Source organism: Condylura cristata, unplaced genomic scaffold (assembly GCF_000260355.1).
Source record: "Condylura cristata isolate star-nosed mole 26May11 unplaced genomic scaffold, ConCri1.0 scaffold00011, whole genome shotgun sequence".
Taxonomy (NCBI): Eukaryota; Metazoa; Chordata; class Mammalia; order Eulipotyphla; family Talpidae; genus Condylura; species Condylura cristata.
The window spans coordinates 28,561,790-28,586,830 of NW_004567112.1; the positions used below are offsets into that span (position 1 = coordinate 28,561,790).

The following is a 25,041-nucleotide window of genomic DNA, read 5'->3' on the forward strand; positions in this document are numbered from 1 at the left end:
TCTCCCCAGATTCTCTCCCCTGAAGAGCTTCACCTAGCTCGGAACCCTGCCAGCCTAGCTCCGACCCCTGCCCTGCTCCATAGCCCTCCCTCCTACCCCTGTATTTCTCAGCTCTCACATGGTCACCCCGTGCTCCCGCTACTTGGGGAGCAAAGAAGGGCCACTTTCTATGGCGCAGGTGGGATGCACACTGACTAAGAGAACAAGCCACGTCACAGCTCTGCGATGTGGCACTAGTTACCAAGTGTGATAAAGACGGATCAGGCCAAGAACCTGGCCACCCTACCGCTCTCTGTTCCTGCTAAAACCTGCACGCTACTTAGAGAACAAGATTTCAATTGGCATCACTGGTGCCTTGTGGAGGTAGCAGTGGTGGTAGCAGCAGTGGCAGTTGCAGAAGTGGCATTAATATTAGTAGTAGCAGCAGCAGCAGTAGCAGTGGTAGCGGTAGTAATAGCAGAGCAATAGCAGTTGCAGTAGGAGTAAGAGCAGCAGTAGCAGCAGTAGCGGTGGCTGAAGTAGGGGCAGCAGTAATTGTTGTATCCCAGGAGCAGTGGTGTAACAGCAGCAGTAGTAGCAGTAGTAATAGCAGTGTTATTGTCAGTAATGGTCACAGTAGCACCACCAATGGTAGCAATAATAGTATTAATAGTAGTATACAGAATGGCAGTAGCAGCAGCAGCAGCAGCAGCAGCAGCAGCAGCAATAGCGGTGGTCATAGCGGCAGTCATAGCAGTGGCAATAGCGCAGGCATATCAACAGTAGCAGCAGCAGTAATGCACAGTGGTATCAATAGCAGCAGCAGTGGCAGAATAAATATGAGCAGCAGTTAGCAGTGGCAGCAGCTAGAGCCAGCAGGGTGAGGAGTCAGACTGTCTGGGTTCAAATCCCAGCCACTCTAGTTACTAATTTTTGTTATTTAGTTGTCATCCTGATTTCTCCTCTATGAATTGGGGATTTAACTATTACCTACCCCTTAGAGTTATAATTAAAATTAAGTGAGAGAACGTATAGAACCCATTTAGAACAAGGCTGAGTTATGCTTAGAGAGAAGTGGCCAGGTGTGATCAAGGTGTCTGTGGGGAGACTGTACATCACTCATCATCTTTTTTTGTATGCTATAGTGCACCTGCCCTGGTAGCATGTTCTTTCAAAGAATCACAGCAGGTGGGACAGCATTTCCTATCTGTCCAGTTCCTTAGCGCAGGCTTCGTGAACCACTCACACAGGCTTTCAATCAGAGCCGCTTTGCTTGGGAGCGGTGAGGGTATGTCTTTGTGAGACCCATTTGCTCTTCGGACAAGACCCAGCTCGCCTGAGACCCTCAATAAGGAGTGATGGGCAGATCTGTTATGAATGTAGTTCTTAACACAAGTCAGACTGTCTCTGGGAGCCTTTCTGAGTATCTATAAATACAATATTTTATTAAAGGGATCTCTGTCTCCATTTGTCGCGTCTGCCTTCTTGTGCGGGGTATGACGAGAGGAAAAGGTAGATTTATTTACTCCTCCTGCCCGACAGCCGTTTGGGCAGCTTGTAGATCCATCTCATTTACAAGCCATTCCCTTCAAGTTTCCTCAGTAGCTATTACCACTTCTTTCTTTCTTAATGACAGTGTAGAAGGCAAACTAATTTCTACTAGCCTCTAGCTGTGAGATTTATCGAGAAGACTCTAACATGTTTAGAACAGCCAACTCAAGGAAAATAACATTTATGTCATGGATTATTAACTTTGTCTTGATGAAATTAATGAAAATCCTTTTGAAAATGGAGCACTCAAGTCCATTTTTAGTTCCTCCCCCATCATATGCTTGGGGGATGATCACTGTGGGTTAGGAGTTTTCACGAGGGCCATCAAGAACAGGGATATTTTACAAGATCATCCATCTCTCAGCTTCTCCACTGAGCTGGCTTCAGAAACTCCATCTTCTTCTATTAAGCCTGTGGTCAGGGCTTTCTGTGTTCTAAAACCAACCAAGCACTATTATAGCAAATCAATTTGGTTCCTATTTAGTACAGAGAAAGCACCTGAGAAGAAAAATACCTAAATAAGTGGTTTCTAGTGGCTCCACAAGCATTGCGTTTGCCAGAGTGAAGCGCTGTTGTTTATTTTCCCTACAAAGCACTGTCTTATTTGGGTGTTTCTCATTCTTGTTTTCTTGACAAGTTAGTTTAGGGCTTGTCTGACTCAGTCAGTAATAAAAGTGATAACCAGTCCCTACGAATACTGAGATTTTGCTAAGATTTCACAGGCAGCCTTGCTCAGAGGAGAATCTGTACCATGCTCTGTGGCTTCATGGCTGCAATAGAAGTAACAGACATATTGTCACGTTGCCACCCCATTTACATTCAAATATGTTTCTGGAGAGGGGCAGGCAAATGAGAGAAGCCGCATCGTCTGGCCACTGTGGAGCCTGGTCCTTGAATTAAGCTGTGCCGGCTAATGTGGCATTATTCTAAAATGTTCCTCTGCTTGGGATTTCTCTTCTTTGTGCATTTTAAATTTGCTAAATGGCTTGATAGATGGAGTCACTCCTGCCCTGCTCAGTCTATTAAAGCATTTCAAGCCTCCCCACCACATGCATCTCTGTTTCCTTAGGACAGCATGTCCTTTTCCCTGGTTACAACTTTTTCATCAACCTGCTGGTAGAATCCTCTTCCCTGGAGCAACTTTGAGCCTCCTCACACCAGAGCCAACCTGAACTGTTTTACTTAACTCTGGAGACTTGGTGGGACAGTGGCAATCATTGTGGGGGCACATGATCACTGATGCCTTTGTCACACAGGTGGTCTGCTTGGGGGCAACTGTCTGACTGCAGGAGGCCACACGTGCTTTGGGAGTTTGAGGAGTGGGGTTGCGTACAGATGCTCCTCCCGCCTATCAGCCTCTTCCCTAGAGCCCCTGTCATCTCTGCTACCATCTGCTCCCTCTTTGGGCTTGGCCGTGGCGCCCTGTCCTGGGACAGGTGGGCCGGCAGCAGTTTGGCAGCAGTCTCGCCTTGGGATGGCCTTCTCAAGCTGTGACATCTGGGCATCAGCTTGTCCTCCCAGCTGGACCCTCTGCTGGCTGCTTGTCTGACTTTGCTGGACGAGCAGAGCCTGTCTGAGGAGCTGGTCAGAGGTCAGTTCCTGCTGCTTGCCTCTGTGAGGTCTCCCTGAACAGTCTACTTGGCTTGACTAATGATGGAGGGAAGGGAAAACTGGGCTTTTCAGAAGCCTGGAGGAAACGCAACCTTTGTTAATGAAAGCTTCCCCCTGGTTTCCGCTGGGTATTGGGTGGATAATGGGTTGGTGGTGTGATGCAGCTGGCCTGTATGGCTTGGACCCTGCCCTGCCATTCATCTTCCTTCCCTCTCAAGGATAATTCTCACCTGAGAACATGGGTTCTTGGCAATTCTCGGCCCCTGGAGCATAACAGGAGAGGCTGGAGCACCCTCATATGACTGGACTGAATTCTTAGATTTATGACAAGAAATTGTGTACAGGAGGGCAGACAGCTGGCTACTGGGCAAAGCTATTGTCCTGCAGGCCTTTCCCTTCCACTCTGATGGGGTGAGCACAGGTCTCAGTCTGCTGAGGTCCAGACAGGATTGGAAACGTGCAGCTCTTCAAAATTGCTCAGTGCATTTCATGGGGCCTTATATTTTCAATAATGTTGCCCTTAATCCTGCTTCTAGGGACTCAGTAAATAAACAGATCATCTGGATTTCTGACAGGGCTGCTTCTATTCCACCCAGTGCCAACCCAGATGGGAAATCGGTGCCTTTTCTGCACATCCACGACTCAGTCAGTGATGGCACCACACATGGAGGTGGTCAGCTGGGGTGTTTGCCTTGTAGCTGTGAGCAGCCTTTGATATTCTAAGTCCCCCTTTCCTTGTCTTTCCCACTGTCCCTTACCCTCCACCCTTTCCATCTTGCTGGCTCTCCTCCCCTTCTCCAACCTCTGCCTCCACATTTGCTCCCTCTGTTTCTTGGTTCCAAATTAAATTCTTATTTTCTCATGAAGATCACTTCAGCATTCTTACTGGTAGCCTTTGCTACTGCTGACACAAGGTATTTTCCTAAATATAATAAAGTTACTGATGTAATGGAGATTCTGGTGCTAACTCTTAAAAAATAAAAGGTTTTCCCGCTCTGGTCCTTGGCTGATTTCATGCTGTCTGTCTTTAATTATCCAGCACTCGGAGTGTCTGATTGGGCCCCTCAAGAACTGCAAGCTCCAAACAGGGCCTCCTGGCTGAATTCTCTCTTCTGCCTCTCACAGTTGTGCTTTCATCTTTCCCATTTGCCTTCTGAGGCCCTCCCTCTTGTATAGGCAATTGAGTTTGGAAATCAAGGCTCTTAGGTATCCTTCTATCTCATGCAAATGTACAGCCCAGAATCTGTTTGCAGATGGACATTCCACATGGAAATACCCATCCAGGACCCCTGCCCTTCCCCACTTCCCCTTCTCCTCTGTGCCTCATATTCTAAGAAGTGGTCTCTGCAGATAGTTGCCATCTCTTTACATTGGTGTTTTTTCCCTAAGAGCAGATTTAAGACTACTCATTAAACATTTGTTAGTTCCACAAACACCCATTAAACACACCGTCCCTGTGTTACACAGCTCACAAATGTTTCCTTCTTAATTCTCACAAGCTCTAAGACTGTTTAGTAACAGGTTTCAGTTAGGGAGAATGGCATTTACAAGGCCCAGAGACCGCCGGGTGCAAGAGCAGAGCTCAGTGTATGTAGGCAAGGGCTCGGAGCAAGGCGTGTTGGGCGGTTAGCTGTTGATGAGGCCAGTGGCCAGGTGCCCAGAGCAGGGATGTAGCCTGCAGAGAGGTGAGGGCACCTCTGTGCAGGATGGAGAGAGGGGGCACCAAGACCAGGAGGCCACCTCCCTGGGAAAAAATGAGGATGCTTGAACCTCACTGTGGCCATAGCAGGTGACCATGTAGAGAGGACATAAGGAAATACCTGGGACAGCAGCCTTAAGCCTGGGCAAGGGGATGGAGTATAAACTGGGCCCTCCCCAGATGTTGGATTGCAGTGTTATCCTGCACCTTTCCCTCTCCCCTGTCTCCCCAGGGGATCTCATTGTAGGATGGGTTGTGCTGGAGGCTTAGATAACTGTTCAGTGCAAGTATCAGGACCCTACAGCAATGAACCAAGCCATCTGCCTGGCAAGGAAGCTGAGTCAGCATATTTTAAAGACTTCCCATTCTGGACCTTCCTATATTGGCACTTTTTTTATTTATTCATACAGAACTGGGGTACAGGCCAGAGAGATGTGGAGAGTGAGAGGATTCACCAGAGACAGAGCGGGGAGATCGACTAAGTACACTGCTGAGGGGAGCAGCGGGCGGGTCAGGAGAGGTCTGCCACGCCATGTGGTCACCTCCAGGGTAGGCGGGGATTGAACTCATGCGGAAGTGGCTTTAGCTTCTTAGTGCTGTGCTTTAACCCGCTGCGCCACCAGGGAGGACCCTATATTGGCACTTTTTATGGGACTCCTTGTAGGCAGACAAGCAACCTTTACCTCAAAAGGGCAGTCCTGTGACACAGTTCCGGCCCAGAAGGCTGTGGCAGACATTACCTTACTGCTGGGGCCTGAAAGAGGCCAAGGAAAAGGAACCTGACACACATCCCACACATACTTGTGGGGGGAACATATTTCAGAAGTACTATGCAGGCAGATCCTAGCTCAGTCTTCTAACTTGCAAGCTGCAGAGACCAGCTCTGTCCTCTGCTTACCCTTGGAAGGCTTTTAGAGACATTGGGAACACTGTGAGTGGTGTTGGCAGATGCAAGTTCATTTTTCTGAGACCCCATGCTTTTGTGTGCCAGGCCATGTCGAAGAGAAGCCTGGATGGAGTTCTCAGCTCATCCACCTTCAAGTCAGGAGTCCACTTGGTTTCTTTTTTACCCTCCATGCATCCTTATCTTTGTTTCTTCCAAAAAATAAAAATGCACAGTACTGGGTACATAGGGTATTACTATCTTCATATCACAGGGTGATTAACCAGTCTGCCTACTGCACCCCTCCAGCCCTCCAGCGCCACCTATCACATTGTATTTTATCTTCATCAGCCTCAGTTTTGAGCATTAAATGACTTGCTCATCATCACTCAGCAAGTAAATGCAGTAGGGATTCAATTTACTCACTCAATTGTGTTTCTAGAACACTTGCTTTATCCATGCATTGACTCCAATTGTGACGAATCCAAATCTCTGGCTCATCCCTTTAGGCCATTCACCTAAGCTTCACCAGCAGCCAAGGAAGAGGAACTTGACACACATCCCTAGAGTGGCTACCTGGACCAGCAGGACCAATAGCACTCTCCCCAAGGTGACAGGCCCTGGCTGTTGTCTGCCTCTGACTTGACTCCATCTCTGATGTGACTCCAGTCTCTGGCTTTGCATCCAGGTCTTTTCTCTGCCATGTACATGGCTGCAATATCTGGGCCACTATTTTGCTTCTCAGGTTTTTCTCAGATGCCTTTATTTATTTATTTATTTATTTTTGATTCATTGCACTTTTGTGTTGCAGTTTTCCTAGGCCAGCCTGAGCTCTGGAATTCCACTTGCAGGGGGCTGTCTGTCTGTCATCTACCTATCTACCTACCTACCTACCTATCATCCATCCATCCGTCCACCCATCCACCCATCCACCCACCCTTCCACTCATCCTTGCAACCACCCATCCATCCATCCTGTCTGTCTATCTTTTACTAATAAGTGCCCTATTGTCTCTTACCAGAAGTGTGAGGTAGAGAGGCAAGGATTCCTTCAAGCCAGGCCCTCTTCGTCTGCTTCTGTAGTCTGTTGCTGCAACTTGGCCCACTAGCTCTTCAAGACCAATGATGAGGGAATGTCCATGCAGCTGGGAGCTTCTCTCCTACATTCTTCACTTGATCATGCAGTTCAGCATGTCCCAGCCCTATGGTCATCTCCCCAGGCCCACCCTAAGGAAAGGCTTCTCTTAGTTTTGTTAGGACCTGAAAAGGGCCCCAAGCAAAGGCTGATTTTCTACTACCTGCTTTTGATCTTTACCCCCCACAAGTTCCTTCTCCAGATAACCAGATCATGAGGGTTGTATCACTCCCTTTACATCCCACCAGTAAACCTAGCTGACCACTTAAGTGAGGATGCTGAGAGAAGACAACAGACAGTGGAGCCACAGAACAATGTGGAGTGTGAACTTCTGCCAGGGCCACAGGAGTGAGTAGAGGATATGGAGACAGTTTTAAGTGAGGCTCAGGAAGACATTTTTGACTAGACTACAAATGAGAAGCAAATTGTTTGAAAAAAGGAGATTCTCTCCCAAATCAAAGTTGGAAGCAACAAATCTCTTTCCTGCTGTCTGTTTTCTATATGTTCTCATTTTGTGAACCAAGATTGGTGTGTGCTTTCTTGGCAGGAAATCCACCTCTTCATCTATTCATCCAGCCATCTACCAAACATCCATCCACCAGGCATCCATTCATCAAGCGTATATTGACCACCAACCACATGCCTTAGTGCATGTGGGTACCAGTTTTAAGAGACAGTGAAAAAAATTACACACACACACACACACACACACACACCCCTACACACCTACACCCCTGCCTGGAAAGGCGCATTGCTTAAGCCTATTCCTTTGAACTGGAATGTTTTTACCCTCCCCACCAACACACTTGTGGGAGAGCTGAGGGCTTCCTCTGGCCTTTCTGAGTCATATCCTGTTTTTTCCTTTTCATTGCAGGCCTCTTGGTATTCATAGATTTGTTAAGTGCCTTAATTCATTGTGAATAGATGGGCGAGAGAAAAGGGAGAAAATGACGGGGTGTTGGTTGGGCCACGCTGGGTGCTGTGCCTATGTGTATGAGTATGTAGGTGGGGGTGTGGCTCAGAGGGTCCTGTGGGCTGTGTCCCATCAGCGATGAGTGGAGGCTGGGAGATCATCAGTGTGCTGAGATGAGAAATCTTCACCTCATCAAGGACTCTCAACTTGGATGTGTCTTCTAGAAAAAAGATGAAAAATAAAACCAAGCCAATTCTGAGTGACTTCCATGATGTGTTTGTATTTCAGGGGGAAGTAGACATGTCAGAAAAAATTCACAGTGAAGGGGCCCTGACAACTGGGGGCTGACAAGAGGACAAAGTGGGTTAGTCATTCTCCTGGAGGAAGTGATGTCCAAAGCTCAAGTGTGGGAGATACAGCTTGCCATAGTGCTCCTTAGGACAGGGGGAAGCCCCAGAGTGGGGAACGACTTCTCTCCATAGTGAAGTAAGCCCTGTGCACTGCAGAGGCCTGAAAGACGTCAGCTGGCTGTAAACCATGGTCTTATGGAAATCAGCAGGGTTTGCCATTCTAGGTGCACATGCAAGGTGCCAGTCACACAGACATTACTGGCAAATGTCTCTGTGTCCACAGTACTCACACAAGGGCACAGATTGAAGGCAGACAGCCCCTTGCAGGAATGGAGAGGTCTCAGGGACACCCACAGAGGAAGCAGTGAGCCCTGTTTGGACATGTCAAAGAAGAGGTGGCCAGGGGTGAGTGCAAGTGCCAGTCAGCTCGCTGTGGCAATGTAGCAGATGTTTTTGATGGCCTGCATGAGCTCCCTTGGCCCTCCTCTGACTTCAGTTGTTGGAGGGTTCCCATCACACAAGCTAGTGCCTGAGGCTCTGCTTTGGAGCACCCAGGTCAAGAACTGTGAGAGAGGAAATTACAGGCTAAGAAGGTGAGGAGGTGTTAGAGTTGTGAGGGTAGGTTGGGGGGGGGGCTGCTGGGAGGCAGCAGGGGTTCTTCCTGCAGCCCAAAGATTTCATTTGATCTTCCTAGGAGTCCTGTCAAGCAACATATTCTATTTATATTCAGTGATTTTGTTTTTCTGAAATATTTTTAGCAGACACCTTGCTGCGTAGGTGTGCAGAGAGTCATCCCCTTGACCCACTTAGGCTGAGGGTTGTTTGTGCAGCAGTTACCCATCAGGGGCCACAGACCTTTCCTAGGGTAGATGTTACTCTGTCCATACCACTATCTTCATCCTCCTGTGATGCCCCCTAGAAGAAACAGGTGGCATGGAGGTGACAGCTGAGAACAGGTCTGCTGTCCTTCTCACAGAGGCCTCTGAGGGGGAAATGCTGGAGTTCAAGCTTATCCAGATCAGAGTCTTTACTCATGGTCAGGAGAGTGAGCCAGACCTGGACCTGTACCCCACCTCAGTGGAGGGGCTCTTCTCAACTATTGTTCTAGCTTAATCCTACTCCGACCCTACTGTACCCTTGACACAGACCTTGAAACGTTTCAGTCACTATAGCTAGTCACTATAACTCAGAGATTGGCCATGGGTTGAATCTAGTTGCTGCCTACTTGTGTGAATAAAGTTTTAATGGCACATTTACTTATTTACATATTGTCTATGGCTACTTTCCTGCAATACAGCAGGGTTGAGAAGTTGTAAAAGAGGCTTCAGTCCCTGCAAAATCTAAACATTTTTGTTATCTGTATATTTACAGAAAGTACTCATGGAGTGCCCGAACTGGGTTTGTTCTTTGGCTCTTTCATGCTTTTGCAAATTCTAAGCCATTCCTAGGATGCTACTTCTTCTAGACAGCACTTTCTGCCCATCTTTCATTGTCTGAGTAGGAAGTCCCCCTCTAGCCCTGCACAGAACTCGCATGCAATAATTTTTTGGGTTCCCCTGTTGACATAGTGACCTGCCTCCCATCCTAGTTCCTGAAGCAGGTGAGGTCTTACTCCACTCTGGGTACTCATTCTACTCAGTGCCTGGCTGGTTTTTTGAATGAACAACTGGCAGCTGGAGGATGTGGCATAGATATTGGACACAACACTTAGTGTTGGCATCCTGGGTCACCCCAACTCTCTATGGTATCTTCCCATGTCTGAAATGCACCAATGGAAAGGATTTCACTGCCTTTGTCTTTGCAGATCTCCAATCTCTATCTGTATGACAGTGTTTTGATGCTGGCCAACGCCTTCCACAGGAAGCTGGAGGACCGGAAATGGCACAGCATGGCGAGCCTCAACTGTATACGCAAGTCCACCAAGCCATGGAATGGAGGGAGGTCCATGCTAGACACAATCAAAAAGGTGTGTCACACGGGTTCCTGCCTGTACCAGAAGGCAGGCCACTCCTCTCATGCCCACTCTCTGTTCATGCCAGGCTATGGTCTGACATTGGGTGCTCTGTGTATTTGCCTCACCAGGCCCCCTGCCTTTCCATGATTCCTATCCTAGCTTTTAAAGCTGGGTGAGCTGGGGTTCATGGCTATGTGTTATATTTGTCTCAACTTTATATAAGGAGAATGAGCTTCAGAGAAATGAAATACTTTGCCCAAGATCAAAGCAAAAAGAGTGGAGGCCAGTGCCTAGCTGACATGTGCCAGAGAGCCCTCCATGCAGGCTGCCACCATCCATAATTGAGGTTGCCTCAGTCAGCAGTGCATGTGCTGATTAATGAGCACCTTGCATGTATGTTTGTGGGTGGGTGTGTACATGTGTATATACACACAGTCTGCACTTGTGATGTGTCTTGTGAGCTGTGGCAAGACACCAAGTTAGAAAGCTGGATTTGAAGTGAATTGGATAAAACACAGAAGACTTGTTAGAGTAAATTGGCTTTTAGAGGCTTCAAAAGAGTATTCAGGGAAATCTGTAGTGCTAGGAGTTTCTGTCACAATAAATTGTGCATGGTTTCAATAGCAGTGAACATGTTCTGCTGTTGGTTTACATCTGATGCAGCCTGGGCCAGGCCCTGTCTTGGACCAGCTCAGACTGGGACTCTGCTAGTTCCCACAGCATATGGGAGGTCAGGGCTGGATGAAACCCTGAGTCCAGATTCAAGGAGAGAAAGGGGCTTGGCAGGGCTCATTCAGCCCCTCTGCAGTCCCTCTGCTGTCCACTATCAAACTGCCAGGGAGAGAGGCATGCCTGCATGCCCACCACATTCACTCTGGCCACACATCATAATCTGTGCATAGTTTCTCCTTTGATCATTGTGGATGCAGTAAGTCAGTTTTAATTAACTCCAGGCTGAGTGATGGGTGATGCTCAAGGTGATGTAAGTGGCACAGCCAGCATCTGAGCTGGGTTTTATTCTCCAGTGCTCATGCTCACTTCCTTGCAGTTCACTGCCATGTGTCTGATAGGCTCCTGTGACTTCCCGCTTGGCTCAGGTGAAGCTGAGTGCCTGAAGGAGGTTTCAAAGGAAGACTGTAAGCTCCAAGAGGGTGAAGACAGAAGCTGTCACTCTAGTCCCATGGGGCACAGGACAGCTGCTCTAATCATAGTGTCTGAGCGAAAGACAGGCACAAGCCTGAGGCATTTTCCCTGTAAGCAGTGGCCTACTCAGAGGCCTTCAGACTGCCAGTGACATGTCATCATAGCCTGCCCATTGCTGCTTCAGACCTCAGTTGTCACTGAATGCTGACTGCTTCCTTTTTCCTTCTTGCCTTTCGGGTCTATCCACTTTTCACCACTCTCCAACAGTTTTCTTTCTTTCCTCTAGGGCCACATTACTGGCCTGACGGGGGTGATGGAGTTCCGGGAGGATAGCTCAAATCCCTATGTCCAGTTTGAAATCCTTGGCACAACTTACAGTGAGACCTTTGGCAAGGACATGCGTAAGGTAAGCCACAGGGCCCTTTCCCCTCCTTCCTGTAGTGGTGTCCAGGTCCTGTGCTCCCATAGATGTTAACCAACATACATGTCCCCTCTCCCTGATTTTGCCATTGATGCTAGTGTTTATCAGGTAAGTTGGGGAGTAACTCAGATTGGCCAGTGGGAAGTGCCACTAATAGAGAACCAAGGCCAGCAGGGCCCCTTGGTACCCACTAGGTGCTGCATTTTGGACCTGGAGGAACAACTGAGTGATCTGGGAGTGAGCCAAATGGGACAATGTATTTTCCCAGAGCAGCTGAAATCAGCCCAGCCCTGGGGGTGGATGTGACCATGGCTGAGTTAGGAAATAGTGGTAACAGCCAGAGTGTACACCAGATGTAAAGATAAGAGAGGTTCACAAAAGTGGCTGTGCTGGTGCCCCTGGGGAGACAAGTGACAGGCAGATAAGCAACATAACTCAGGGGGAAATTGGTCATTTTATGCAAGTGCCAGGTCTTGGGCCTTTTTCCAGGCAGTGATATCTTGCCTCTTCTTTCTCCTATGAGACAACCTTAACCCACAGTTGGAACCCCTAAACCTAAAGGAGGAGACGGTGACTCCCTCCTCAAGAGTCTAATACGTATTGGAACCAAGAGGTCAGTGTGGCAAACAAGAGGGCAGAGCAGTTAACCATAAAGGGTCCTTGCTATGGTTACTGTGAGCCACACTGTGGAGACCAGGGTGGGGGTGCGGGGAACGGCAGCAGCTGGCTGCCTAGGCCCGATCAGCCCAGCTGGCTTGGATAAACTCCCAGAAATGGCCTGTACAGGCGGCCCATGAGCTGTCGGGCCAGAGATGGAGGTGCTCATCAGGTGCTCATCAGCTTGGGGGGCCGCAGGACTCACTCTAATTAGGGAAGCAATACAGCACTAACTGGTTGGCCTGCACTCACCATGGCTGCTGTCATCACGTACCGGCGTGTACACACAGGCATGCACACACACCTGAGAGGAGATGTCTCTGCTGGTGAGTGCCTAGGAGATGGCGGACACAGTGGATGCTCAGCAGGGTGGGATAAGCTTTGGCAAAGGGCCCTGTATGGGCTGAAGGCAGCAAAGGGACAGGAAGCTATGACATTGGGGTGCTGGACACCTGGCTGAAGGGATTTTTTGTTTGTGCCCCTGGAGGTCTGGGATAGAAGGATGCATGTGATGTCATGGAAAGTATGAGAGCTGGAGAGCAGTCACAACACTGGGGGTGCAGGCTCTCCTAGGAGGGGCCCCATGTGTGATGTGGGGCTCGTGAACTTTCCAGCTTTCTTGTGACAGGTTTTTTTTTTTTTTTTTGACAGGTTGTTTTAGAAAGAGCTCAATAATTGGTTGTGATGCAGTGACAACATACAAAGCTTGATGACAATTTAGAAGTCAGTTTGTGGCATAATGGGACTAAGGGTGATACCCTCAGGACCAGAGCATGGCCTGTGGTATTAAGAGTGTCAGGGATGACCAAGAGGTCAGATAGAGGCACCCAAAGCTCTGATGCATGGTAGGGGGCCAGATAGGTGGTCAGCACTGGTCTCGGCTGTACTGACCACAAGAGAAATGGCTTGTGTTTACTGCCACCTGGTAAAGGGGGAGCCTCCTTCGGGGGTCCCTTTAGTGATGCTGATGTCCAAGGAGCTGTAGACTTAGCTGCCTGTGGAAGTGACTATTCATATCTGCCTAGGTCGTTGCCTTTGTCCATGGGTATTCCTGTGGCAATAGGCCTTAGTGACAGCAGGCCCTGCCCGCTGGCTCCTTTGCTGCCCACCCCCCTTTTCAGCTCTGCTCTCAAGCCAAGGTCCTCACAGCCAGGTGGGAATGTTGGCCGACCCAGGCAGTCTGGCCACTCCAGGTGCCTGGGGGAACTGGAGGTGCTATGTCCTCCACTTCCTGTTTCAGGTTTCTGGGCCTTCCGTGTTGCCACGGCAACACTCTTCCAATACCCTGAAGCCAATGGGAGCTGAGATCTCTCTGTGTAAGGAGCTTCCAAGCAGAGCAGGAGGCCTGACTATAATTGAGTTGGAAGGGAAGCTGATTTTCAAGTGGGCTTTATTTTAAAATGTATCCTTTTGTCATTTTAAAAATCTACCCTTAATAACTGCATATCCCAGTTGTTATCTGTCTGCCTGGCAGCTTATCACTATGAAGGAGAAGTTATGTGGAAAGCAAGGAATGGGATTTGCCATAGTAAATATTTGTCATTTAGGTCCAAGGTTCTGGAAAGCAAGGTCTGAGGAGAGAGGAGACTGGGAGAGAGTGTCCAAGTCGATTGCAGCAGCTGAAGGGCTGAGCTGAGGCTTCTAGTAGAAGATGGGGCTGTGAGCACAAGGACTGGGAAATCAGAGCAGCCTGAAAATGAAGTTGAGGTTGGACAGCACATATGGTTCGGGGCTTGGACACACCAGGGCACTGCAAATACAGGAGTCCGGAAGAGGGAAAGGGAACCCACATCAGCCGAAACTTTGTGTGGCTGCGCCCCCATGGGACTGTTAGAGGAGTCCCGCAGACCGACGGCTCCATGTTGGCATGTTGGAGCAGGGCAGGGCGTCCCTGAAAGATAATCTGTGTCTTATTATATGCATGTGTCCTGATATTTATCGATCTTTATATTCATGTGCTCACACATGCACACACATGCTGACTCGTTGATTTATAAGCAATTACAGCAAATGTAGACACAAAACCAAAGCTCATTAATTTCTTAAGATTTAAACCAAGAGTAATCTTTTAAATTAGGGAGCAAATGGATGTTTTCTTAAAGTAACTACCCTGGAGGGAACTCTCGGGGAGGGTGAGTCACCTAGACGTTTTAGATTAAGTGGCATCAAGAGACTGGTGGATTACTCAGCTTGTTCAGAGGATGGAAAGTGTGGGTGATCACCTTTTACTGCAGGGTGCTGGACAAATACTAATTAAATTATCTCATCCAGGAAATGCGTTCTTGTTGAGGGAGTGCTGGCTGGCTTAATCAAAGGTCTATGTCTCCAGATTGCTGGGTAACTTCAGGAAAAATATTAATCATTTCTGTGTCTGACTTGAGATGTCTGGCATGAGGGACCACCAAGCAGCCAGGCCTGCTGGAGAGTCACCTCTGGCTCTCCCAGGCCTTGGCCTGGCATATATCCTGGGAGTATATGTGTGTTTCTATCAGAGTTCCACTTGGTTTCCTCTTTGTTCAGGCAGAAATCCCCAAGGAGGGTCCCTAGAATCGAGAATTCTCTATACAAATGTCCTTAGCTTATGATATGAACTGAGGTGGGATTTTTGAGGACACTTATAGGCAAGTTTCCAGGTGAAGCATGGAAAGCTGTGTAGTACGAGTGCAGAGCACCTATCTAGATAAAATTGGGTGGGCTCCATTCTCCTTTACTAGCTTAAGACACTTTTTCTGTCTTTGTTAATTCTGATTCTCCGTAAAAGCTGGCTTTGAGCAGGAATCAAACGGCCCCCCTTGATGTCATGTCCCCAGGAGGGCCTTGAGGCTGCTGATAATTCACAGAGTAATAAATGCTCACCTTGTCCTGATTGCATGCCATAGGACTGCAGACCTCCCGGGCTTGGAAGCTCATCATTAACATTCTTGCCCAGATCTGTTATGCTGTGTTACAAATTGTCCCGCATTTTCAAGGTTCAGAAGTTTTAAGCAGTGAGACAAGGTGGGCATTCAGCAGACAGGAGAGCTGTGGCGATGAAGTTCATGTGACTGCCGAGCACAGGTGGGCCTCTTTCCCTGGTGTCCCTGGCAGTGCGGCCAGGAGCCTTGCAGAGGGCTTAGTCATGAGAGCCAAGAGGTGGGTGGTGCCAGGGTGGGAAGAATCCAGTCTGAGAATTGTGCAGTGTCTCTATTAAGCTGCTCTGATGGAGACTCCCAGCTATGCACAGTGAGTCACAGAAGAGAAATAAACTCCAGTCTCTTTGTGGATTAGCATTCTTGCAGCGTATTTCCCAAGTAAAATGTCAACTGTTTCGAACTCATGCAGAACTGCTTGTGATGGAGCTGAGAACCAAAATAAACACTGCTACTTCATCTGAGCAAAGGGATAAGGCAAGGATGCAATTAAGTATTTCGTTTAAGTCACATTTAGTGCTTTGTTTTGAGGATAGCATCTATATGTGCTTGTTTAGGATGGAATGTTTAGAAAACACAGATAAATGAGAAGAAGAATATAAAAGTCAGCTACAATTTCTGAGCCAATAAATAAATACTGTTAGCATTCCTGGTGCATTTTCTTTATTTTAATTTTTTTCCTCATGCTGAACGTTGGGATCCATGTTAATGATATGTATGTTTATCAAATTGCTTTTATTGTGCATTTATTTATATCCTACCTTTCCTACTTAATACTATGTTGGGGTTCTATTTTTATTTCACTGTTATGTGCAGTGATAATTTTTAAGGAATATACATTACTCAACTTACAGGTAAACATCTTTCCTTTACTAAAAGATGAATATTTTGGTATTCTCACCATATTATAGAATGGTGTAGTAGTGAATATTGAAAATATATACAATTTTAATTACATCTGTATTTCGTTGTTACTTAAGAAGCAGAATTAACAAATGAAGGATAATGTTTTTAAAATATACTGATGTACTTAGGCATACTTTCCAATTTATTATAGAAGGATTTAATATTTTTTTTTTATATCTACCAGCAATAGACAGAGGTCTCTATTATATGGTAGGCTCAAAACATTGAGTGAAATGTAGAATAAAATCTGTCTTATTGCTCTCCGGTTTTGAGTCCTCACTTTGAGTAGGTAATAAACCCCTACATCTAATTATAAAATTATTGAGTAATATATTAAATAGTTTTGCTACTTTGGTAGCAGGATGAAAACATAACCTTGTAAAATTTGATGTCTTGTGAAAGTACACATTTAAAAATATAATTATTGGTTACTTTGTGTTTCACTTCTGCAATCTATACCAAAGGTTCTTTGCTCATTTATATTGGGGATTAAATTTTTGTTGTCAATTTATATAATCTCTCTTTTGGAAGGCAATCGATAATTATTTGTATCAAAGATTTTGCTCCCACAGTTGCCTTTCAATAAAGAAATATTTTCACACAGACACATTTAGAAATTTAAGTGTTTGTGTATTTTTAGAAAGTCTTACCCAATTTGCAAACTCGACAATATTCAGTCATATTCTTGTAAAAATCTAGGCAGGGTGAAAGAAAGGTTGAAAGGAGCGTTTAGGATAATAAGGAGCAGCCTTTATTGCAAGCTCCTCTGTGAGAATTTCCACCAAGTTAACAGGCTAGGAAGGTTTTATAGGTTTGGGAGGTGGAGTAGAAGTTTCTCTGTTAGGCGAGTAAGCTTAGTTGTTCACTTGCAACTTCTAGCTCTTGTAGGTGCAAGGGGGCCTGCGGTGGGGTGGGGGGCGGGGGTTGGGGAGGTTCAGGAGCTGCAAAGTTCAGTTTTTGTTTTTCTGGTTTGAAGTCATGAGGTTATCTCTGGAATGTCTCTGGGCGCTGGAAGACCCATGGCCACACAATTCTGTTCTATTTTTATGGATTTCAATGAAACCTTCTGTTGGGATTGATTTGGGATCAATTGTGATGTGATGACCTATCTTTTACAGTTTCTGACAAGGGCTCCTATGCCCATTTAGTGAATACCTCCATTTCCCCATTGACTTGAAGGTCACATTTATTCTATGCTCTACTAAATTTTGCACATCTCCTCATTAACTTAAAAAAATTCTTAGATTCTTTTCTCTCATTTTTAATCTCAGTTCAAATTAATTTCCTCTTTGTCCATTATTAGAATGGACTTGTCTGCAAGAAACAGAATGTTCACTCAAGAGGATTAAACAATAAGGAAGACTTATCTCACATGAAAGGTACCTGGGGCTGGGGCCATCCCAGGGCTGGCCATTCATAGGTGTTCAGGGCTTGGATCAAAGACTGGGCCTTTTTTATCTTTCTGTTTGGCTGTCCTCAGGGCATCCTCCTAGGTTTCCTCACAGTCTGAGGATGGCTGTGGCACTACCACCCTTTCATACCCAGAAGGATGCAGCCAGTGGGAGAGGAGGGCCAGTCTTTCCCTTCTGTGTGCCTCCTTCTTATAAACGAGGACACCTTCTCCAGGAGCCAGCCCTGGCTGACCATTCTTATGGAATGATGATTTTATTTTGTTTTATTGCAGCTGAAATTTTCACCTAGATACACAGGTGGCATTACCTCTAATTTTGCTCTTCAGATGCTCTTGTTCAACTTGTGTTAGGCTTGCACTTCCTTGATAATGCAGACAAGGAATTGCTCATGCACTTCCATGTGTCTGGACAGAATTCTTCAAAACTTACAAAATTATTTGTGTTGATTGTTGGCCTTGGTGCTATTTGATAGCTTGGAAACTTTATTTTCTGGTTTCTGTATTGCTGTGAGTCACTTTTAGTAATCTACTGCTATAGAAAATGTGTATATCACTGTTCAAATTTGTTACTAAACCTTGCATAGCATTCAAATAATTAAAAAAAATCTATCTGTTGGAATATCTCTCTCTTCTTCCCTGCTATTGTGCATTTATGTTGTTTCCTTTTATGTCTGCATTTGACTTCATAAAAGTTTGCTCAGTTAATTTTTTTTTCAAAGAACTAGGTCTAATTTGTTTAATCAATTCTATTGTGTCTTATGTTATCTAATTAATTGATTTTCCCTTCTTCCTGTTTCCATGCCACCTAGTGGGTTTTTTATTGTTAACTTTTAACGTATTGTAGGAAGTATTAGACCATTTACTTTTATTCTTTCCAGTTTTGGAATGCTCTGACTATACATGAGAAGCTAAATCCAAGTGATTTTCATAATGTAAACTGAAGTGTAATATTCATACAGAAAAGCCCTAAATTTTGAGCAATCTGTAGTGAATGTCCAAAAAATGAGTGAACACATGGTATCAACGTCTCATCAGCGATCAGAGATGTCTCTTCTGCCCCCAGAGGTCTCTTGTGCCCCTTCCTGGTCATTACAGCTACCGGTGGAACCATCATAAATCACTAATACACGCACTTCCCACTTCTGTAACTACCTCCTTTTGTTGACCATCATGCTGGTAAGATTCATTGTTATTGTATACATTACAGTATTTAATTCATTCCTGTGTGTTACAATAGAGCTTTGATTATTATTTGAGTGTGGTTGGGGCTAACAGATCAGGAGATGCCTGACATTGAAAAAGTTGGTTAGTCCAGTTCTCATGAGAGGGCATGCCCACTACTTGGGGTCACACAGGGAAGCCCCAATGTTGGTTGGGGGGCAGAGGATCAAGAGGATCCATGACTAAGGGCCTTTAATGTTTTTTTTTTTTTTTTTTTTTTTTTTTTTTTTGCTCCTGCATTTGAGGTATGTTATTCTTTTTTTTTTTTTTTTTTTTTTTTTTTGTAGCAAGGAATGGTTGAGGCAAGGTAAGTGGCTTTAGGGTTGGGTGAATTTTATATCATTTTAGTGAAATTCTAGAAGGGTGGGGTCCTGCCTGATATCTTAGTTGTCTGATATTTTTGCCCTGTGAGGCTTAGGACAGGAGAGTAATAGCCCAGAGAATGAGAAATCCATAAAGTGGGTGTTGTGATGTCTTTTTTGAAGTTAGTGTGGGGTCCTTGGGTTCACTCTGGGAAAGGTCTCACCGGAACTCCCCTTTCAGTGGCAAGTGGTGAGTTCCCAGGCAAGTTTCTCCACAAGACAAGGACTCAGTTATATTTAAAGAGCAGGTTTATTAGGGGAAAGGACAGGAGTATAAGCACAAGTGGACAGGAAGAGCTGCCCCGAAAGGGACAGGTTGCTGAGAAAGGCCTGCATGGTTGCAGGTGAGTGGCCTTAGGAGAGGGGCCTCTGCTGGGGGAGGTCAGTGTAGAGAAGCCCCAGCCTGGTACAGGCCAGGAGGCTGCTGCCCTGCAGAGGGAGAGAGTGGGTGAAAGAAGCACTTGCATAGGCACAGGTAGGCGTGGGCGGAGGACTGCTGCCCCCAGCCACTGCAGAGACTCCACTGACATAGATATCTTCTCTTTGGGAGGAGCCTAGGTTTGCTGATTTTGAATAGAATCTGAAAGGGACAGGAGATCCCACAATGGGCTCCATTTCCTTATCTTTTATCTTTTTGGTCTGTGCCATAGACACTGCCCTCAGCTGTCTGCTACCTGCTTGGATCTTCAGCTCTGTAATCCAGACATTGGTGCCTGAGGATCTTGATTTCTCTGGCCATGCTAATCCCTTCTACCCCCAGCTCCCATCGTGAGTCAGTCTTGTGTTGCCTCCTTTCTGTTCTTTGCTCCATCAGTTGGGGGCTGTGGATTCTCTATGGATTACTTTGTACATGAAAGGCACATCTGTAGAGAATCCTTTAATCTTTAAGAATTGGCTTACCCTGGAGGAACAGTCTTTCAAAGGGTTAGCAAGGTCCAGGTATCAAGGCACCAGGAATGCAGGAAATAAAAACACATGATTAATACAAGTTTACATGTAATGTTCCTTTTGCTAATATTTTAGGCTTGTTTATTTATTCTTATTTTGAGGACAAAATTGTTTCCAGATTTGTCTATTACCAATAATAATGCTATAAGCATTCTTACACACACACACACACACACACAGAGTGCTAATATTTTTTTTTGTTATTTTCTTTATCAAGCTTGCAGTTTTTCCTGTGTGGCAGTGTCCTCAGTAGGTTTCAGTATCCACATTGCTAAGGACTGGGACTCTTTAAATGGGAGTGAAAATTTTTGCTTCCTTCCTGTCTGTATGAGTGTGTGTGTGAAGTTGGTGGAGCTTCATCTTAAACGTTTGGAAGCATTCACTAGTGAGACAAGTGAACACTTTAGTATGTGTATTTAGATTTTATATTATTTCCTGAGTCACTTTTGTTAGGTTGATTATTAGGAATCTACCCACTGAATATAAATTGTCAAATATCATAGAACACAGTCTCCTTTTTAATCTTGATGTTTGTTATCTGTACTTTGTCTTTCTGTTCTTTTCACAGAGCAAATTTTGAATTTTTTATTACTTTGTGATATTAAAAATTATTGATATTTGTTCTTATTTTCTAATGTATGTTGCTATGATTTGTTAGTCCTTGTAATGGCTTTTTTATATAAAGGTTAGATACTGTGTTTTTGTTTCTTCTTTTCATTTAAAGCTATGAAATCCTCAGCATTGTTTTAACTATACACCACACATTTTGACCTATTTTACATTCAATATTTTCCAATATTAATTGGAATGATAATGTTCATTTCTTTTGACCCATGGCTTATTTAGAAGGATAGTTTTTATTTTCCAAGCAGATTAGATGTCACAGTCTTTTTTAAATTAATGGCTTCAAATCTATTCCTGCCATGATCAGAGAACTGGTGAATGATTTTGGCTTCTTGAAAGTTTGGGTCTTAATTGATGACCACCATTTGGTGATCTTGGATATATATTCTTGAAAAACGTGTGTGCTATGTCTTACTGTCTCCTACTGTAGCTGTGGATTTGTCTGTTTCTCCTTTTGTTTTAATGTAGTTTTGAATGATTTGTTTTGAAACTGTGATTGTGGGGACATATAGATTTAGAATTTTGACATTTTCTTGTGGACTGCTCTTTTATCATATAAAAAGTTTTGTTGTAACTACTACTGCTTCTTAACTTAAAGCCTATTTTTCTGCTAAAACAGCGAGCATATTTGACTTATTTTTAATAATGTTTACTGGCCTATCAATTATACCACTTTATTGTTAAAATGTATGCTTCATTTAAACAGCATGTAATTGTTGAGTTTTAAAATTTAGTTAGAAAATTTTAGGCTTTTGATTGGAATTCTTTTTGTTTGTTTACATTCAAACTAATAGTTAATTTATTTGGGCTTACTGTCATCATTACCCTGTTTCTTCCCATTAGGTCTTCATGTTTTATAGTTCCTTTTCTTTCTTGCCTTTATGTGGATGATTTTAAAATATTTTATTATTCTCTCTTACCTGTAAAATTTACATATATTTTATTACTATTTAGTTGGCATAGTCAATATTTTTTATTACATGAATTTTCTGAAAAAGATTGTGTGAAATGTTATTATTCTTGCTTAAAATACAGGGAATATTTTACCATGAAATCATCTGTGCCTTATGCTTTCTGTTTTGAAAGATTTTTAACTATAAATTCATTATACTTAATAGGTGAAAGTATATTTTGCTTATATATTTTTGCATGAATAACTCTTTAATTTTCATCAACTTGTTTAATTTATGAGCATGAGTTTTATAATATTTCCTTATTATTTTAACATCTATGGCGATAGCCCATAATCTCTTACCCAGTAATTAATCTTAAATTCTTCAAAAGCCAGCTTTTTCTTTTAAACTTTATTATTTTTCTGCTTTCAAGTTCAATTACTTTCCTTATTTTGTTTATTTGGGATTAATTTGCTCTTCCCCCACCCCCCACCCCCACTAAAGTAGAGACCTAGGCTTCTTTCTTTATGTCTTTATTCTTTTTCAAATGTAAACATTTAATGTTGCACATTTCCATGTAAATATTGTGGACCATGCTCCATAAACCTTGATATATTTTACCATTGCTGATGTATTTATTTTCAACCTGATTACTATCTATGTTTAAATTGCTTCTTCTCTTGGGTGATAGAAGGGGTGATGCTTCTTGTCCATACTATCAGTATAATTTCATTGAAGTGTTCCAGCCAGTATCTTCTTGTTATTATTAACAAAATTGACTTATGGTTACAATTTTATTATTGTCTTGGTATTCTGTATTTCCTTTCTTGCCAACTTTTGGATAGCTAAATATTTTTAATAATCCATTTTACTTTATTTGATTTTTAGGTTTATTTCTTTGAATTAATATTTAAAGAGTTTATTTAAGAATATCTATGTATCTATTTATGTATCTACCTGTGCATGTGTCCATAATTTCCATAGTGTAGTTAGACTTAATATTGTAGCTTTTACATAAAATGTAAGCTCTCTGCTCTTTTATTTGTGTGTTATTTTATAGTATAGGTGTCATATATACCTAACACTGGAAACTTCATACAATATGATTATTTTTATTTCAATGGTAATACACATAAAATATATGTTAAACTGATGAAAATTAAATATGTTGTACATGGAAATTATATATGCAGAATATACCTATTATCTATTAAGTATAATAAATTTAGTTAAAAATATTTCAAAACAGAAAGCACTAGGCACAGATGATTTAATGATGAAATACTGCTCATATTTCAGTAATACACATATCTAATAAACTAGGTATTTACTATTTTTATTATTTTTAAAATTCTTGTATCCTGAAACACAAGTGTCCCTTTGATATGTATAGCTGTGTGTATGTGTGTGTGCATGTGTGTATATGTATTTATAGATGTATTTTTGCCTAAAGAAATTATTTTAGTTCTTCTTTTTATTTTGCAGTGTGGGACCTCTTGAAAAATCTCATTTTAGTTTTCTTTCTTTTGAGAAGTTCATAATATAATTTTTTATTCCTGAATGATATTTTAACTGCTATAGAATTCTAAGATGACATTTGTTTCCTTCTGGCATCTATATTCTCCAATAAGAAATCTATGATCATTACAATCCTGCTTGCACTGTGCAATGTATTCTTTTCTGTAGCTGCTTTCAAGGATTCTTTCTTGGTGATTTTAGCTAAGTGTATCTTGTTATGGTATCCTTTATGGTATATTTTACTTGTTCATGAGTCCCTTGAATCTGTAATTGTGTATCTTTTGCTAAATTTGGGAAGTTTTTGGAAATTATCGCTGTAAACATTTTTATGACAAAACCTTTATTTTTTTCCCTGAGATTCTCATGGCACATATATTAGACATTAATACTGTCCACTTGGTTCCCAGGCTGTTACCTTCCCTTTTCAATCTTTTCATCCCCTTTTTGTTTTTAAATTGACTATCCTCTATTGCTTTGTATTCAAGTTCACTGAATACAGAGAAATAGAAGAGTTTCCATGCTATCTTTAGGGCCAAAGCTCCTTGCATACTGAGTCACATTTAGGGGCCCCTTAGTGGTAAAATTGGGAGAGAATAGGACAAGTTTTTTCTTCATAAACATTATTGTTATGAGCAATATTTGACTTTTATATATGCTCATGTGTAAGAGTTTTCATAACCATATACAGAAATGAAACTTCTAGGTGGTGAGTAATCAACTAAAATCAACTTATAATGTCAGTTTATTTTCCAAAGTAGATACATTAATTTACTCCTAGCAATGTATGTGACAATCCATTGATCTATATCTTCTCTACTCTGTATTTTTTTTTTGACTTCTTATTTTTGCCAGTTAAGAGAGTACAAATGGGCATCACCTTTTGATCTTAATTCTTATGCCACACATTACTATAAAGATTGCACATTTCTTCACATGTTAATCTAGCATTTTTGATACTTCTTTTGTTCATTTTTGCCCTTTTCATTGATTACTAGATTATTTCTCTCATTGATTAGTTGGAGTTCTTCATGGACTCCTGACGCTCATAATTTTTTGTTTTTAAATTACTCAGTTGGCTTCTATGGTTTGTATCAGCCCTCCCACTCCTGCCCTTTTGTGGCTTTAAAACAATTTTTAATTGCTGCAGACCAGCGCAGCAGGAGCATGAGACAAGTTTCAGGGATGGCAATTCTGGCGCAGGATGGACAAGGATGAGGCTGAGTGACAGGCAGACACGACTTCTAGGAGTGCATATCTGTATGTGATTTATTTTTAAGATTGCAGAGCATTTATACAATTTTTCTTGGCAAGCAAATATAGGGGTACAATGATTCTTTCAATAGAACTGTGACAGATAATACATTTTTTAATTGTTTTTGAGATGATGTCAGGGGCCCCGAGACCAACCTGGGGCCCTGAGAAACCATTGTGTATTCAAGGTTCACTGGTGCTAAACAAATGCCCTATCAATCACTTTTGCCTTGCTAATCCTTTTAATTGCTCTCTCCATTCTTTTCACAAGCCACCTGGTGTACAGGAGTTAATAGTTTAATAGAATTAAAGATTGTAGCAGAGTTTCTCAGAATTAAATCAGTATCGAGAACAGAGGAGGCTACATTCCTTTCAAGAGTATCATTAGAACGAAGCACAGTGTTCATAACATTTCTTTGGTTTAGTACGTTGTGTGTCAGCAGAATCAGGAAACAAATCAAAAGTTACAGTGACCATTCAAAAATCAGCCATTCTTTTATTCCTGGAGGGCCACGTATTCCTCCAGGTACCTTGACTGTGCCAAGCTCTAAGGATTTCTCACTTAGGCACCGCGGGAGGGGACATGGCATTTAATCTTAACAAAGCAAGATATTTTTTATTTTAAAACCAGTACTTTTGTCTAAATTCAAGGTAAAACAATACTTCCTTTTATTTTCAAATAAAATATTATTTTAATTATTTT

At 43.3% G+C, this 25,041-nt stretch overlaps 1 protein-coding gene across 2 annotated transcripts in view; it reads left to right on the forward strand.

Annotated features, from left to right (window-relative positions):
• GRID1 (glutamate receptor, ionotropic, delta 1) overlaps positions 1–25,041 on the forward strand; it is a 563,561-nt gene that overhangs the window by 379,151 nt on the left and 159,369 nt on the right. For both annotated transcript variants that reach the window (XM_004680682.1, XM_012723971.1), the window contains exons 7-8: positions 9,925–10,086; positions 11,504–11,623. In XM_004680682.1, the coding sequence (XP_004680739.1) occupies positions 9,925–10,086; positions 11,504–11,623 (282 nt within the window). The remainder of the gene's footprint in view (positions 1–9,924; positions 10,087–11,503; positions 11,624–25,041) is intronic.